The sequence below is a fragment of the Pseudochaenichthys georgianus genome, chromosome 14, assembly GCF_902827115.2.
Source record: "Pseudochaenichthys georgianus chromosome 14, fPseGeo1.2, whole genome shotgun sequence".
Lineage (NCBI taxonomy): Eukaryota > Metazoa > Chordata > Actinopteri > Perciformes > Channichthyidae > Pseudochaenichthys > Pseudochaenichthys georgianus.
The window spans coordinates 18,379,189-18,390,959 of NC_047516.1; the positions used below are offsets into that span (position 1 = coordinate 18,379,189).

General features: G+C 39.4%; 1 protein-coding gene across 1 annotated transcript; it reads right to left on the reverse strand.

The window, feature by feature from the left end:
* Positions 1 to 120: 120 nt before the first annotated feature.
* Positions 121 to 4,841, reverse strand: cdc23 (CDC23 (cell division cycle 23, yeast, homolog)). Its single transcript, XM_034099486.2, has 16 exons — positions 4,677 to 4,841; positions 4,157 to 4,229; positions 3,480 to 3,617; positions 3,316 to 3,358; positions 3,124 to 3,229; positions 2,893 to 3,025; positions 2,457 to 2,634; positions 2,265 to 2,362; positions 1,980 to 2,061; positions 1,644 to 1,797; positions 1,421 to 1,540; positions 1,249 to 1,324; positions 1,098 to 1,159; positions 886 to 964; positions 501 to 620; positions 121 to 415 (listed from the first exon to the last, which is right to left on the reverse strand). Exons 1-16 carry the CDS (start codon positions 4,787 to 4,789, stop codon positions 263 to 265), a joined length of 1,728 nt encoding a protein of 575 aa, XP_033955377.1. The 5' UTR covers positions 4,790 to 4,841; the 3' UTR covers positions 121 to 262.
* Positions 4,842 to 11,771: the final 6,930 nt, after the last annotated feature.

The window sequence follows — 11,771 nt, forward strand, 5'->3', positions numbered from 1 at the left end:
TTGTGTCTGAGGTATGTACATCAAGTTGAAAGTACACTGCATTTCTTTTAAAGGGCTTTGTGTTTACATTTGTCGTATGGAACTTGTCTTACCCTGAACAAAAATGATCAGGATTGCAAATTGTACAAACAATATTTTAATGTCATTAACAAGTCCGTGTTGACAAGTAATCCTTCGAACAATGTCTTTTGATCAAGTAAAACCCCAAAGCTGTTGGAAATACAAATTGTCCGTTTTGAAGCCAGTGAATGGAGGGGGGGTGTCAGGGTGTGAAGGAGATAAGGTTCAGCGGAGACACCCTCCTGACGGGAGTGTTGTTGTTTGAGAGCGGCGCAAACAGATCTGCTGATGGCGTCTCGATCTGATCTCTGACCTGTGAAATCTGCCTCAGCAGAGCCTTTCCCTCTTCACGAGCCTGCGAGCAGAGGGACCACGGTTAGTTTATACTACATGCAGTCCACCACAGGAACACAGTGCTCACTTTGTGCAGGCCCACTCACATCGTTGTAGTCGCAGCAGCGCTGAGCGCAGAGGGACGCCTCGTCGTAGAGCTTGTTCTTGAAATAGTACTGACCCAGGTACCGCAGGGCTGTGCTCACCTCAGCATGCTCCAGTTGTTCCTGTGATGACAGGGTTTTATTAGAAATGGATACAAATCCCTGAAGGGCTTGGATGGGGTTAAAGTTCAAACCATTGCTTTGTGCACAGAGAGGGAAGTTGTCTTGTTGACACAGAAAAGGGCATTATGCAAACTACGACAATGATATGCTGCTGTTCTAACAGTTGCCTTTATTGAAGCGAAGGGGCCAAGCCCAAATCAATAATACCCAAAGGTTTCTGAACATCTACAACTACTTGAGTATTCAGATACTTCAAAATGCTTACCCCACAGGAGAAAATGTCTTGGATGTAAAGCATGTAACACTGGGCAGCGTCATCAGACTCATTCAGCTGTTCATGGAGCCTGGGAAAAGAGAAATCTGAATATAGGCCATAGATCAAATCATTCTTTTGTGCATATGTGATGTAAACTACTGTTTTGGGTCTACAAGATGATCCTTCAGTTGTACATCCTCAGGCTACAGTGATACACTTACTTTGCCAACTTGAGTAGAGCCATTTTCTCTACATCTCCAACAGAGTATGCCCTCCAGTAACACTAGACAACAAATAGAAAATGTCAAAGCCAGAAAGCTTAGTGATGTTATTACACAAACCGGGATTTGGTGAGAGTTGTAACGTGCGTACCTTCTTTGCTTCCAATTGCTGTGTCAGTTTTTCGTAGCTTTCCCCCAGCGCGACCAACATACGCGAGTCATTTGGCCTATTAAGACAAGCAACTGGTGTAAGAGCATTGCATTGACTTACACTTTTAGCCTTTTTTGTTAAACCTACATAAAGCATTATGTCAAATCCTTACCTGAGCTGGTGAGCTTTTCGATAATAGTACAAACAGTAAAAAGGCATCTTGAGGATCTCGTACGTCTGACCCAGACCGTACCAGGCACGGTAGTCCCGCTTGTTCACTTCAATGGCATGCCTGACAGAAAAAATACACGAGTTAAAACACAAAATATCCATAAAGATACTGAAATCTCTTCACAAATAAGTGTCTTCATGCTCTACTACAGCGTCAGTCTGACCTGTAGGCCTGGATGGCTGCCGAAGTGTTTTTCATTTCCATGTACTCATGGCCCATGAGGGTCCAGGCCCCGAGGCATCGAGGGTTCAGTTTGAGGGCCCGCTGGAAGTACAGAGCCGCCTTCTCATGCTGAGAGCGTAAACTATAATAGTTTCCTGTGGATCAGATTAAAAATATTAACAAGGAGTTAGCATAGAAAAAAACAAGCTAATACACCTGTGAAGCTGTAACAAGCCATTAATTAATGACAATGCAAGATGCTTTTCACATATTCAACAACTAATAGTTTTATTTGTAAATTGGGTATTAATGGTGATCCGATTGGCTCTGCACTTACCGATAACGCAGCATGTCTCCACCCTGTACTTGTCGATCTCCACCAGGTTGTGAGCCAAGTAGCTCAACTCTGGCTTCATGCTCTGTGGAAGCGACAATTAGATGTTTTAGTGGTTCTTTGATCCTACTCTGCAAACATGACTTACAGAGGTCATATAAAAACATCAAGGGAATATAATGAATGACCATTAACTGTTCTTGTACAATGCCCTACTAGCTGATATTAGACCTCTAACCTAACTGTGAACATATGTTCTATGCTAATCAATAAGACATCACAACTCACTTTGACATAGAGCAGGTTGGAGAATGTGTCCATGTTATCGATGCGATAAGGATCCTGCTCCCTTAGCTCGTTGAAGAGAGCCAAAGCTTGGTCAATATCTGAAACAAACAGACAGAGTGCTGTCAGACTAAACCTGTCCCCATCACATTCTTCTGACAGGCAAAACTCTTCTATGAAGAAGCAGAAATAAACCTCTGATGTTGTGGTAGGCGACGGCAATCTGTGAGATGATGTAGGTGCTCTTCGAAAAGCCGGCCTCGATGAGATTCTGGTATTTCTGCAGCGCCTCTTTGATCATCTGCAGCTCTGTGTACATGTGCGCCATGAAGAAGTCTTTAATCCAGCAGTCTGGCAGGGACAGAGACTTCAGCTGTGGAGAAGATATAAGAGACAAATGCAGATTTAATCAATTCAGCCCAAATATTTACTTCAGATTGAGCCTTTTATAAGTTTATTAGCATTGATTCAATATGACAAAAAGTTATTTTCTATTTCTTTTAAGGCAGAAATGATAGATTAATAGTGATGAGGCTGTGTTGTGAGCATTGACTTTGGTTTCATATGGTAACTGGACCTGGGCCCATAAGGTTAATGACACAATGCTAATTACGATACGTGTTGTAGTTACCATTTCAATGTTGGTGACGAGGTTACTGAGCTCCAGCCAGGCTCCCCAGTGAAGAGGAAGCACGTGAATAGCCGCAACAAACACCTCCACCGCCTCCTTCAGCAGGTCCAGCTTTCGCAGCACCACCCCGTACCTATGTTCCCACAAACACAATCACACATATGCAGTTTATGAGCTATCCACTGTGTTTTTCTGCATGTTGTGAGGAAAGTATGCATGAAAGCTTCTTACAGGTACAGGGTGAACCCGTCCAACTCTCCTGCGTTGTGTTTCTTACTGAGCTCAACCCTCAGCTCTCGCAGGGCTTCATTGCGCACCTGACCTTTCTCCAGTGGACCTAAAACACACAAAAAAAAGTTAGTGTTAAAGAGTAACTAAAGTACTTTAAGTTCTCTTTGAATGTCCAAACAGACAGATCCTTACCCAGGCTGTCCACAGTCTCATCGTCCTTTTTTTTCTCGCCTGACTGAAGAAATGAAGGGGAACTTTTAAAATGGTCAACAAACATTACAAGCAACTTGAAAGCAGTCACGTCATGAAATAAAATCAAGGCTCGAAGGATGTGCCAGACATCTAGAGAATCTTACCAGATAGCGAGAATACATATAGAGGAAATAAGCCTTCTGGCTGCAGCAGCCTTTCAGGAAGTAAGCAGCTCGGTCATACTCTTTCAGGTCAAAGTAGGATTTGGCCAGCGTAAGTGCATCCAGGTCCTGTGCATCTTCCTGTATGTGGGAAAGACGATCACAAGAAAATGTATCCGAAAATATCTTTATCAAGTTAACTCTTTGAATAAAGAAGATAAATGAAGAAGAACACAAAAGAACTTCATAAAGTAATTGTGTTCATTGTTTTCCTTTTAGAAGAATAGCCTACTGTCACCAGGTGGCAGTATAACTTTTCCATTCAAGAGAACAGGACACAATTAATTACAACTAAAAAAGAGCTGCAGCTTTATACCTCATATTGTGTAATTCTTCAATGTGTGACTTTACTTTAACTTCAAGAACATGTATTTATTATTTTTGTTGTCAACTTATCACAAGAAAATACCAAAGCTAACAATGGAGGATCCTACTAACAATTGTCTTTTTGGCAATATCCTGATCTAGCTTCTACCTTTGTGCCAAAAACATAATTGTTATCCAAAAAAGGAGTCAATTGGACTTTTGAATAAACTGAAACCTCGATTGTAGGTAGTTAAATGTTATATTGTGAAAAATAAATAAACCCAGGCACTCCTCTGTCCTGGCAGGGTACAAACCTCAGTGAAAGGATGGGACGGAGGTAATTCATCTTTGGGAAGACGGTCCAAAGCAAAGGCCAATTCAGAAGCCCTGAAATGTAAACACAGGAAGCATGTGACAAAACTGTGCCATGCAATACAGTCCTTTTTAACACCACATTTATTTGTACAGCAGGCAAACATACCACAAAGGTTATTCATGTTCTAATGCATATTTGTTCAGTTACTTTTTATTTGCTAATCGATAGCAATCAACAACAAATACAAATGGAGCCCAGTAATGGTAAAGGAATAACACCATGTATCGTTACAACTTTTATAACATCTGTTTTGAATTTATTACGACTCTTTTCACTGAAATGCAACATTGATATAGTGGTATATTTAATACATTTGTACACTTTATCTTGATTTTTTCTTGAGACATGTCAACAGGAGAGCTAACGTGCTAGCAGACTAACGGACGTTACCGCTCTGTTACCAAGGTAACACAGCACAAACAGGCAGTTAACGGGACATTGGTCGCAGTCAGTCTCACCACTTGGAGCTGTGTAAGAGTCCTCTTTCTTTAGAAAGCGATATCACCGATATTAGCTGTTTCTTGATCTGTACCAGGTCCCCAAACTCACTACAGAGAGCCGCCATTTTCATATTTTACAAAGCAACTATGCTATTGGTGGAAATTACAAAGCGGCAGTTCCGCCCACACAGCGTGACATCAGTTCTGCTTCCTCCGTGTTTCCAGAATAAAATAATAACTTGTGACTAAAACCATGTTATTCACCTATCCTAAAAATCATCGGTGTCTGCTTGACTCAAGATGCAAACATACACATATTGCAATGACATTTAAAGCCTCAGTGGATCGCAATGTAGTTCTGTACATGTACTGTACATTCACAAAATAACTAGTTTGTACAATTTAACTTAATTATTTCCATTCATTATTTTATGTTATGCAACGTTATAGGCCTAATTATTGTCTTATACACCTCAATATTTCCCTTTTTAGTAGGCTACACTAAATGTATGTATTTTTTTTTTTTTACAATTAAATCATTTCACATGTTCTCATGATCTAGTCCTATAATACAGATAAATAAAGAGTATTGTCTCAATTTGATGGCAAATTAAAGAACTACTGTCAAACCAACATGTATTCATAAGTGTTAAAGCAGAATAATAAGATAGTATGACAAATATTTAATTAAATTGTTCACACAGTAACTACATTTTTCTGATAAAACGTATTTTTCAATAAAGTGACATTTTGATTTCAGGAAATGTTCTTGTGATAAAGTATTTTTAGACTGTGGCATTATTCATTTGACTTAGGCCTAGGAAAAGGACCTATTCCTAACATAATACAACTGAAACATCCATAAGCAATGATATATAAAAACAACAAAAGATATGTTTTACATCATATTTATTATGTAATGCTAATTAATGGCATGCACCACTGTACAGTCTTCTCTCTTTGGAGTCACCTCAACAATAAAATGAATGCCAAGGTTCTCGAATGTCACCTTGCCAACATTAGCTCAAGAGCCAAAGTGGGAAGTGGGTCCTTTTTTATGCATCTGGTGGGAGGATTTTTCCACGCTTTGTCTGAGGACAGGCCCACAGTCTCATGCTTTGATAACCACCATTACCTATTTATTACATTGTTTATGATAAACTATACTATGACTTGTTTCTTGATTATTTTATGGCAGACTGGAGTATGACCTTTTTATGACACTTTTAAAACACCAAGACTTTTATTAATGACATTTTTATGGCATATTATACTTTTACTTCTTACTTATGTCATAGCAAATTATAATATTCATTTATAATATTACTTTTTGCATGACTCTTTTATGACCAACTATAGTTTGAATCTTGTATGGGTTTTTTAACGACATACTATATTACGACCTCTCTTTATTTATTTATTTTCATGGCATATCATAGTATGCATTTTCATTATTACTACTATTCATTTTGTTGTGCTTTTATGGCATGCTATGTGTTTTTTTTGTGGTATAAAATAACCCAATCTTAATCCCATAACCAACTATTTTTACAAGCTTTGTCTGAGGGGGAAATTGTGGTGTCTCCCATAACTGCTTTGTTTTCTTCATCAGTAATCATATACTGCATAAAGAAATCATGGACTTTTCACACTATATTTAGCTTAGGCCTCGACCTCTGTTAGCTCAGGGCTTAAGGTTCTGTTAGCCTTGAGTTATTCACACTCAAAACTTCAATTGTGTAGGATAACCTCACCCTGAGCCCAGGGCTTAACCCTCCTTCAGAGCAGGTTTATCCCTGACTTTCTGTGGTTATACCCAAAAGATCAGGCTTAAAATAACTCATGTGAACTGAGGTTAAAGCAAAGCAATAGGATGTTGTTCATATCCAATTAAATGATTATACTGTGGTACCAACTTGAGAGCGTTAAGTATTCTGGAGATTTGGACCCTGGATCCTGATTTTCGATCACATGGGGCTTACTTATCTCTAGGCTTTATTTATTTATTTAAAACTCATACAACAAACATGGCAACTGGTCCCTTTCCAATGCAAGCAGATGAACGTTATACTGTCTCTGTTACTATTTACAGCACACAAATCCTAACCTGTAGTCTATTTTCAGACCTCTTTGTGATCTTGTGCTGTTATGTTAGACCACAGACCTGCCTGCATGGCTCTTTAAAGGACAGGGTTGGTCTGATCTGACTTTGAACTACTGACATTTAAAATTACCATATTTGAGTCATTAAATGTTACAAAGAACACAAAAGCATTGCCGTAACTTTTCTTCAGTGCCTTTCACAATAGTACATGTGTTAGGTAGTATAACAGAAAGCACCATCCTGGTTCAATCATACAATAACGTTGTAACGTCAATGTGTATTAATGACCAAACCCATGCTGATAATGTTAGCTTGCAATGCACTATACATCAACCAGGTCAATCTTTATTTAAGTCTGTAGAAAGGCTATTTTATGCTCTGCTTACCCCAACTTGTATTATTTCAGTATTATCTGCATTTGCTTTCATGGAAACATCAGTTACTTATTAAATCAATATCTAATTCTAAGTTGTGAGTTTTGAAAGAGCAGCATTATTATGACTCTTTCTTTGGCCAATAATGGGTCTTATTTGATTGCCTATACCAGCCCCCCCCCCCCCCATATTAAAATCCTCCCTTTTTTACTCAAATCAAATTTTAGGTTTAGTAACATTGACCTTCATCAAGTGAAAATGGAGTTAGGTTAACTTTAAAGCTTTCAACCATGACTTACTTAATAACAAAGACATTCTGACCAACCATGGACAGACCATTAACATATTCAGCTGATGCACAGAGCTCAAAAGTTGTAAGTGAGAACAATTGTAAATCCTACCCATGCAAAGGCTCATGGTCCTATAGCATGCGCCCTTGAAACAGTCGACCAACAGGTGTCCGACACTGAGCTGCCACGGCCACATGACAACTGCCAGCTGCTTTAGATCGTTAGCAGGCTTGTACTATAGGTCTTTTTGAACAAGATGTTCCTCTTGTCAACGCTGAATGAAAAGCACACCATTTCTTCCAAGCACAAAGGGTTATTTCATCACAGGCTTTATAGAGGTTGATGTCTGTATTCATCAATAGAGAAAAGCAAGAGGAATTCAAATGTGCAAAGCAGGATCAATAATCGTTCATCTGTTTTATTAAGCCTGAAAAGGAAAACTATTTAAGTTTGATCTTTATATGTACAAGTGGCTATTCAGTGAAAGCAATGTACAGCAGAAATCCTTGAGACATGAGCTTGGTACAAGTTGAGAAGAAAAAGCATTTGGCGTGCTTGAGAGGAAACTGTCTGAATATACAATGTTATTTAAAAAAGTTATCTGTCTGTATAAGATCTGAATGTTATAGAACGAGACGTCCTCCAACGAAACGGACAAAGCTTTGAATACAGAATTGAAAAAAATGGGTATATAACTGTAAAACGTACTCCTTCAGTGAATGTTGAGCGTGACCTCGCAATTTACTGTAAGTGTTTTATAAAGCCATCTGGTGCAGCTCTATCTAATGCTGTTGTTATTCTTTACAAATGTAACACAGGTTGCCAATTCAATACATTTCTCCTTAACAGCTGCCAGTAAATTATTTATTTTGTACTTTCAATCTTATTTGTGCATTACATATATACTTTAACATTTCAGTGAGCAGAATATGTGCAGCAAGCAGACGTGAGTACCTACATTTGCCAAAGGGTGGCACTGTCTAACTAAATAGGATGAAAACCCTAATGGCTTGCTGGATAACAGATTTCTTAAACATTGCTTGATCAAGTCATCCGAGCAAAAATGTTCTTCATTTTGGTAATGTGTTTTCCTTGGTTAAAATGATCTGCCAGTATCCTCATAAATCATTCAAACCTGACCACCCGCATCCTTCATTCCCTGATTTCCCTCTCCTTGAAATGTGCCTCAGGAGTTTTAAATGTCTTCTTAATTACTTGAATTGTATCCAGATAAGTGAAATGGGAATTAGGAATGAGAAATTAAATGTGTCTCCTACAGAGTAGTTTGTGTTGTACACAGAAGAGGGAGAATGACCTACATGTGTATGTACACTAAATGACACTGAGGTCCTGGTTCACTCACAAAACAGCAAATTATAATTTCCTTTCATTTGGATTCAGCTCCTCCTCTGACCCTGAACCTTTTCCCACTGTTGGACATCCTCTGTCGGACTTGTCTCCCAAGTTTCTCCACTGAGCAAAAAGCCACTTTCGAAGACTGACAACGTAATCAAGTAGCTCCGCAGTTTACACGGCGGAGCACATGCGGCTCAGTGAGCAGGTTGAAAGAGGAGCAGATATAAAGTCCATCTCCTTCACTCAGCTCTTCCTCACTTCCTTGTTTTCATCTCTCTCTCTCTCTTTCTCTTATTCTCCACACATATACACAGTCACGCACACACCATGCACAAATTCCTAATGTATTTCCCCACACACACGCACACACACACGCACGCACGCACACACACACACACACACACACACACACACACACACACACACACACACACACACACACACACACACACACACACACACACACACACACACACACACACACACACACACACACACACACACACACACACACACACACACACACACATATCCTGCAGGTATGGGGCAGTGGAGTGCATGATGGAGTTGCTGAGACTGCATTTTGAGACAGCAGTGTGATTGAAAGGGAAAATATACAAAGTGCTTGATTGTGGGGTATTTTGTGAGTATCTGTGTGTGTGTTAGTGTGTTAATTCACTTTCCCCTTGGGATTCAAACCTGTTTGTCAAAGTCCATACGATGCATTTTCATCTAATTTAGTATAATTTGAATTACAAATGAACTTTAAACATAAAGCAGAGATGGTTCAAATGAGTTCAAATGGATGAGTTTTTATCAGCAGAAAAATACAAGCTCATACTCAGAAAATGAAGCCTGGATACTTTTACGTTTTTTTTTTTCCTATCTCATGTTTCTCTCTACAGCTTTATGCCAACGCTTTAGTTGGAAGAATATATCTGTCTTCACTGGTATGGCTAGAAGAGGGAAATACTTGCAAATAATATGAGGCAAAAGTCTGAGGCAAACGAAAACATATTTTGGAGAAAAAGAAATAACAGCAATAACTCCCCCTTTAAGCAAAACAGTTCTGTACATCTGTCATATTTGTGTAAGTAAGCGTGAAAAAGTGGCTCGCAGGCTAGCCCTGTCCCTGTGGTTTTGATCTTCAGGGCCCAGCGCATGACCCTGTGATTGGCTGATGATGTTGTTGAGTTGGATTGAGAACAGCCAACGGTCATGTGTCATCAGGACAGCCACCACCTGAGCACTCTGCCTGCACTGCCTTCACAGGGACACACTCACTGGTCTGCACCGGATCTAATACAGGGCTTTAGTTGGATTAGTTGGATTTCTTGTATCATCATGCAATAGTAAAAGTACCAGTGGTGGAAGAAGTATTTAGATCCTTAAAAAGGCTAATATTTTTGCTCATTTTCAGGTTAATATTTGTATGTTGTTTTTCTCTCATACTGCCTGTGCTGCAGTAGCTATTTTCAACCTCTGTCTGAAACCAGAGCCCAGGCAAATATATTTTGATTGAAGGGAAAAAAAAAAAATACACTTCACATGGTAGTTGCACTCTCTAGTTAGACTGAGCCCTGCAGTAACCACATCCTTCATGTCAAAGTGGCATGTGATGTGTCCCAGAAACATGCCAGGCTGTGGACAATGGCTGAGACAGATGTGGTATGGCGGGAGGGATATCTTTTGGGTGAAGGATTAATTTGTCTTTTGGGACAGGTGCTGAGAGGAGCGGGAGCAGACACAATGAATCTAATGTTACACCCCCCCCATCCAACTTCACAGGACACTGGGAAAGTGTAACTGCCTGATTCATATGGAAAACCTCTGTCAGCGGCATGCTTTTACACCATTATTATTTCCTGTAATGTGATACTGTTTTTACTCTTACTCTTGGCTGGTCGCACTCATGCAGCCAGATGGTGATAACAAGTCAGTCTGAAACGCCCTTGATTTAAATCAGACATTACATCATGTTGGAAGCTGAAAAACATGAAACTAATAATAATTAATATCGCAGGGTCGCTGGTCCAGTACACGAGTTATAGTCCACAAATACATTTTAACATGTGATAAGACAGTCAAACTTAATTATCAGCAGCTGTAGCTTAGCTCAGGAAATGCAGCACATGTCGAGGGAGGATGGGCATGATGTGCTGCTGCACCCAAGTCTATGGGTTTAATATTTTATGATTCATGACTTAATACATGAAGTCTGATATCTATTATCTCTCCTCCATAAAACCTCGAAGAGATATCACAAATGTATACGAGGACTTAATGTTCTCTCCACTAAATGGTGCAATGCTCGCAGGTAATTAAGAAATGTATATTGCAATGACACCTTTTCCAGCTTGTCTACTTCTGTAAGTGAAGTCATTCTTCATTGGATGTTCCCAAAAAATAATGGACAGAAATGTTTTATTAATATTAGAAAACAAAATGTTTCTTGGCCATTGCTGGAACAGAGACTAATGATGATGGCATCCAAGATCAATGTAAATATAATTTACCAACCAACATGTCAAAACTGGTTATTTGGAACTCCTAAACAACTGTAACAAAGTGCATATGCAATATTTAGACTGTTTTCCTCCTAAGTGGATGCGGAGATCTCTAGAAATCAACACTGAGGTTAAAGATTTGACCTTTTATTGCTCCAACAACTGGCGCCCACAGCCACTCTGACCTCTGAAACCTCGCTGACCTCCCAGCGGGACGGTCATTACAAACTCACTCTTTTCAAGTCATTTTTCAGACTTACAAAACTCTGCTTAACATTCAGGTGGAGATCCCAAAGGTGTATACTAAATGATGCAGCAGACAATATTTCCATTGATGTAACTGACTGTGCAGCCACAAAGAATGTATAGTCTTGGGTTTGCATTTCTTATTCAGCATCAAATCAAAGAGATTCAATGAAGAGCTGGAACATGCTAGATGGTGATAGATAGATAGATGGATAGATAGATAGAGAGTCCTTTCC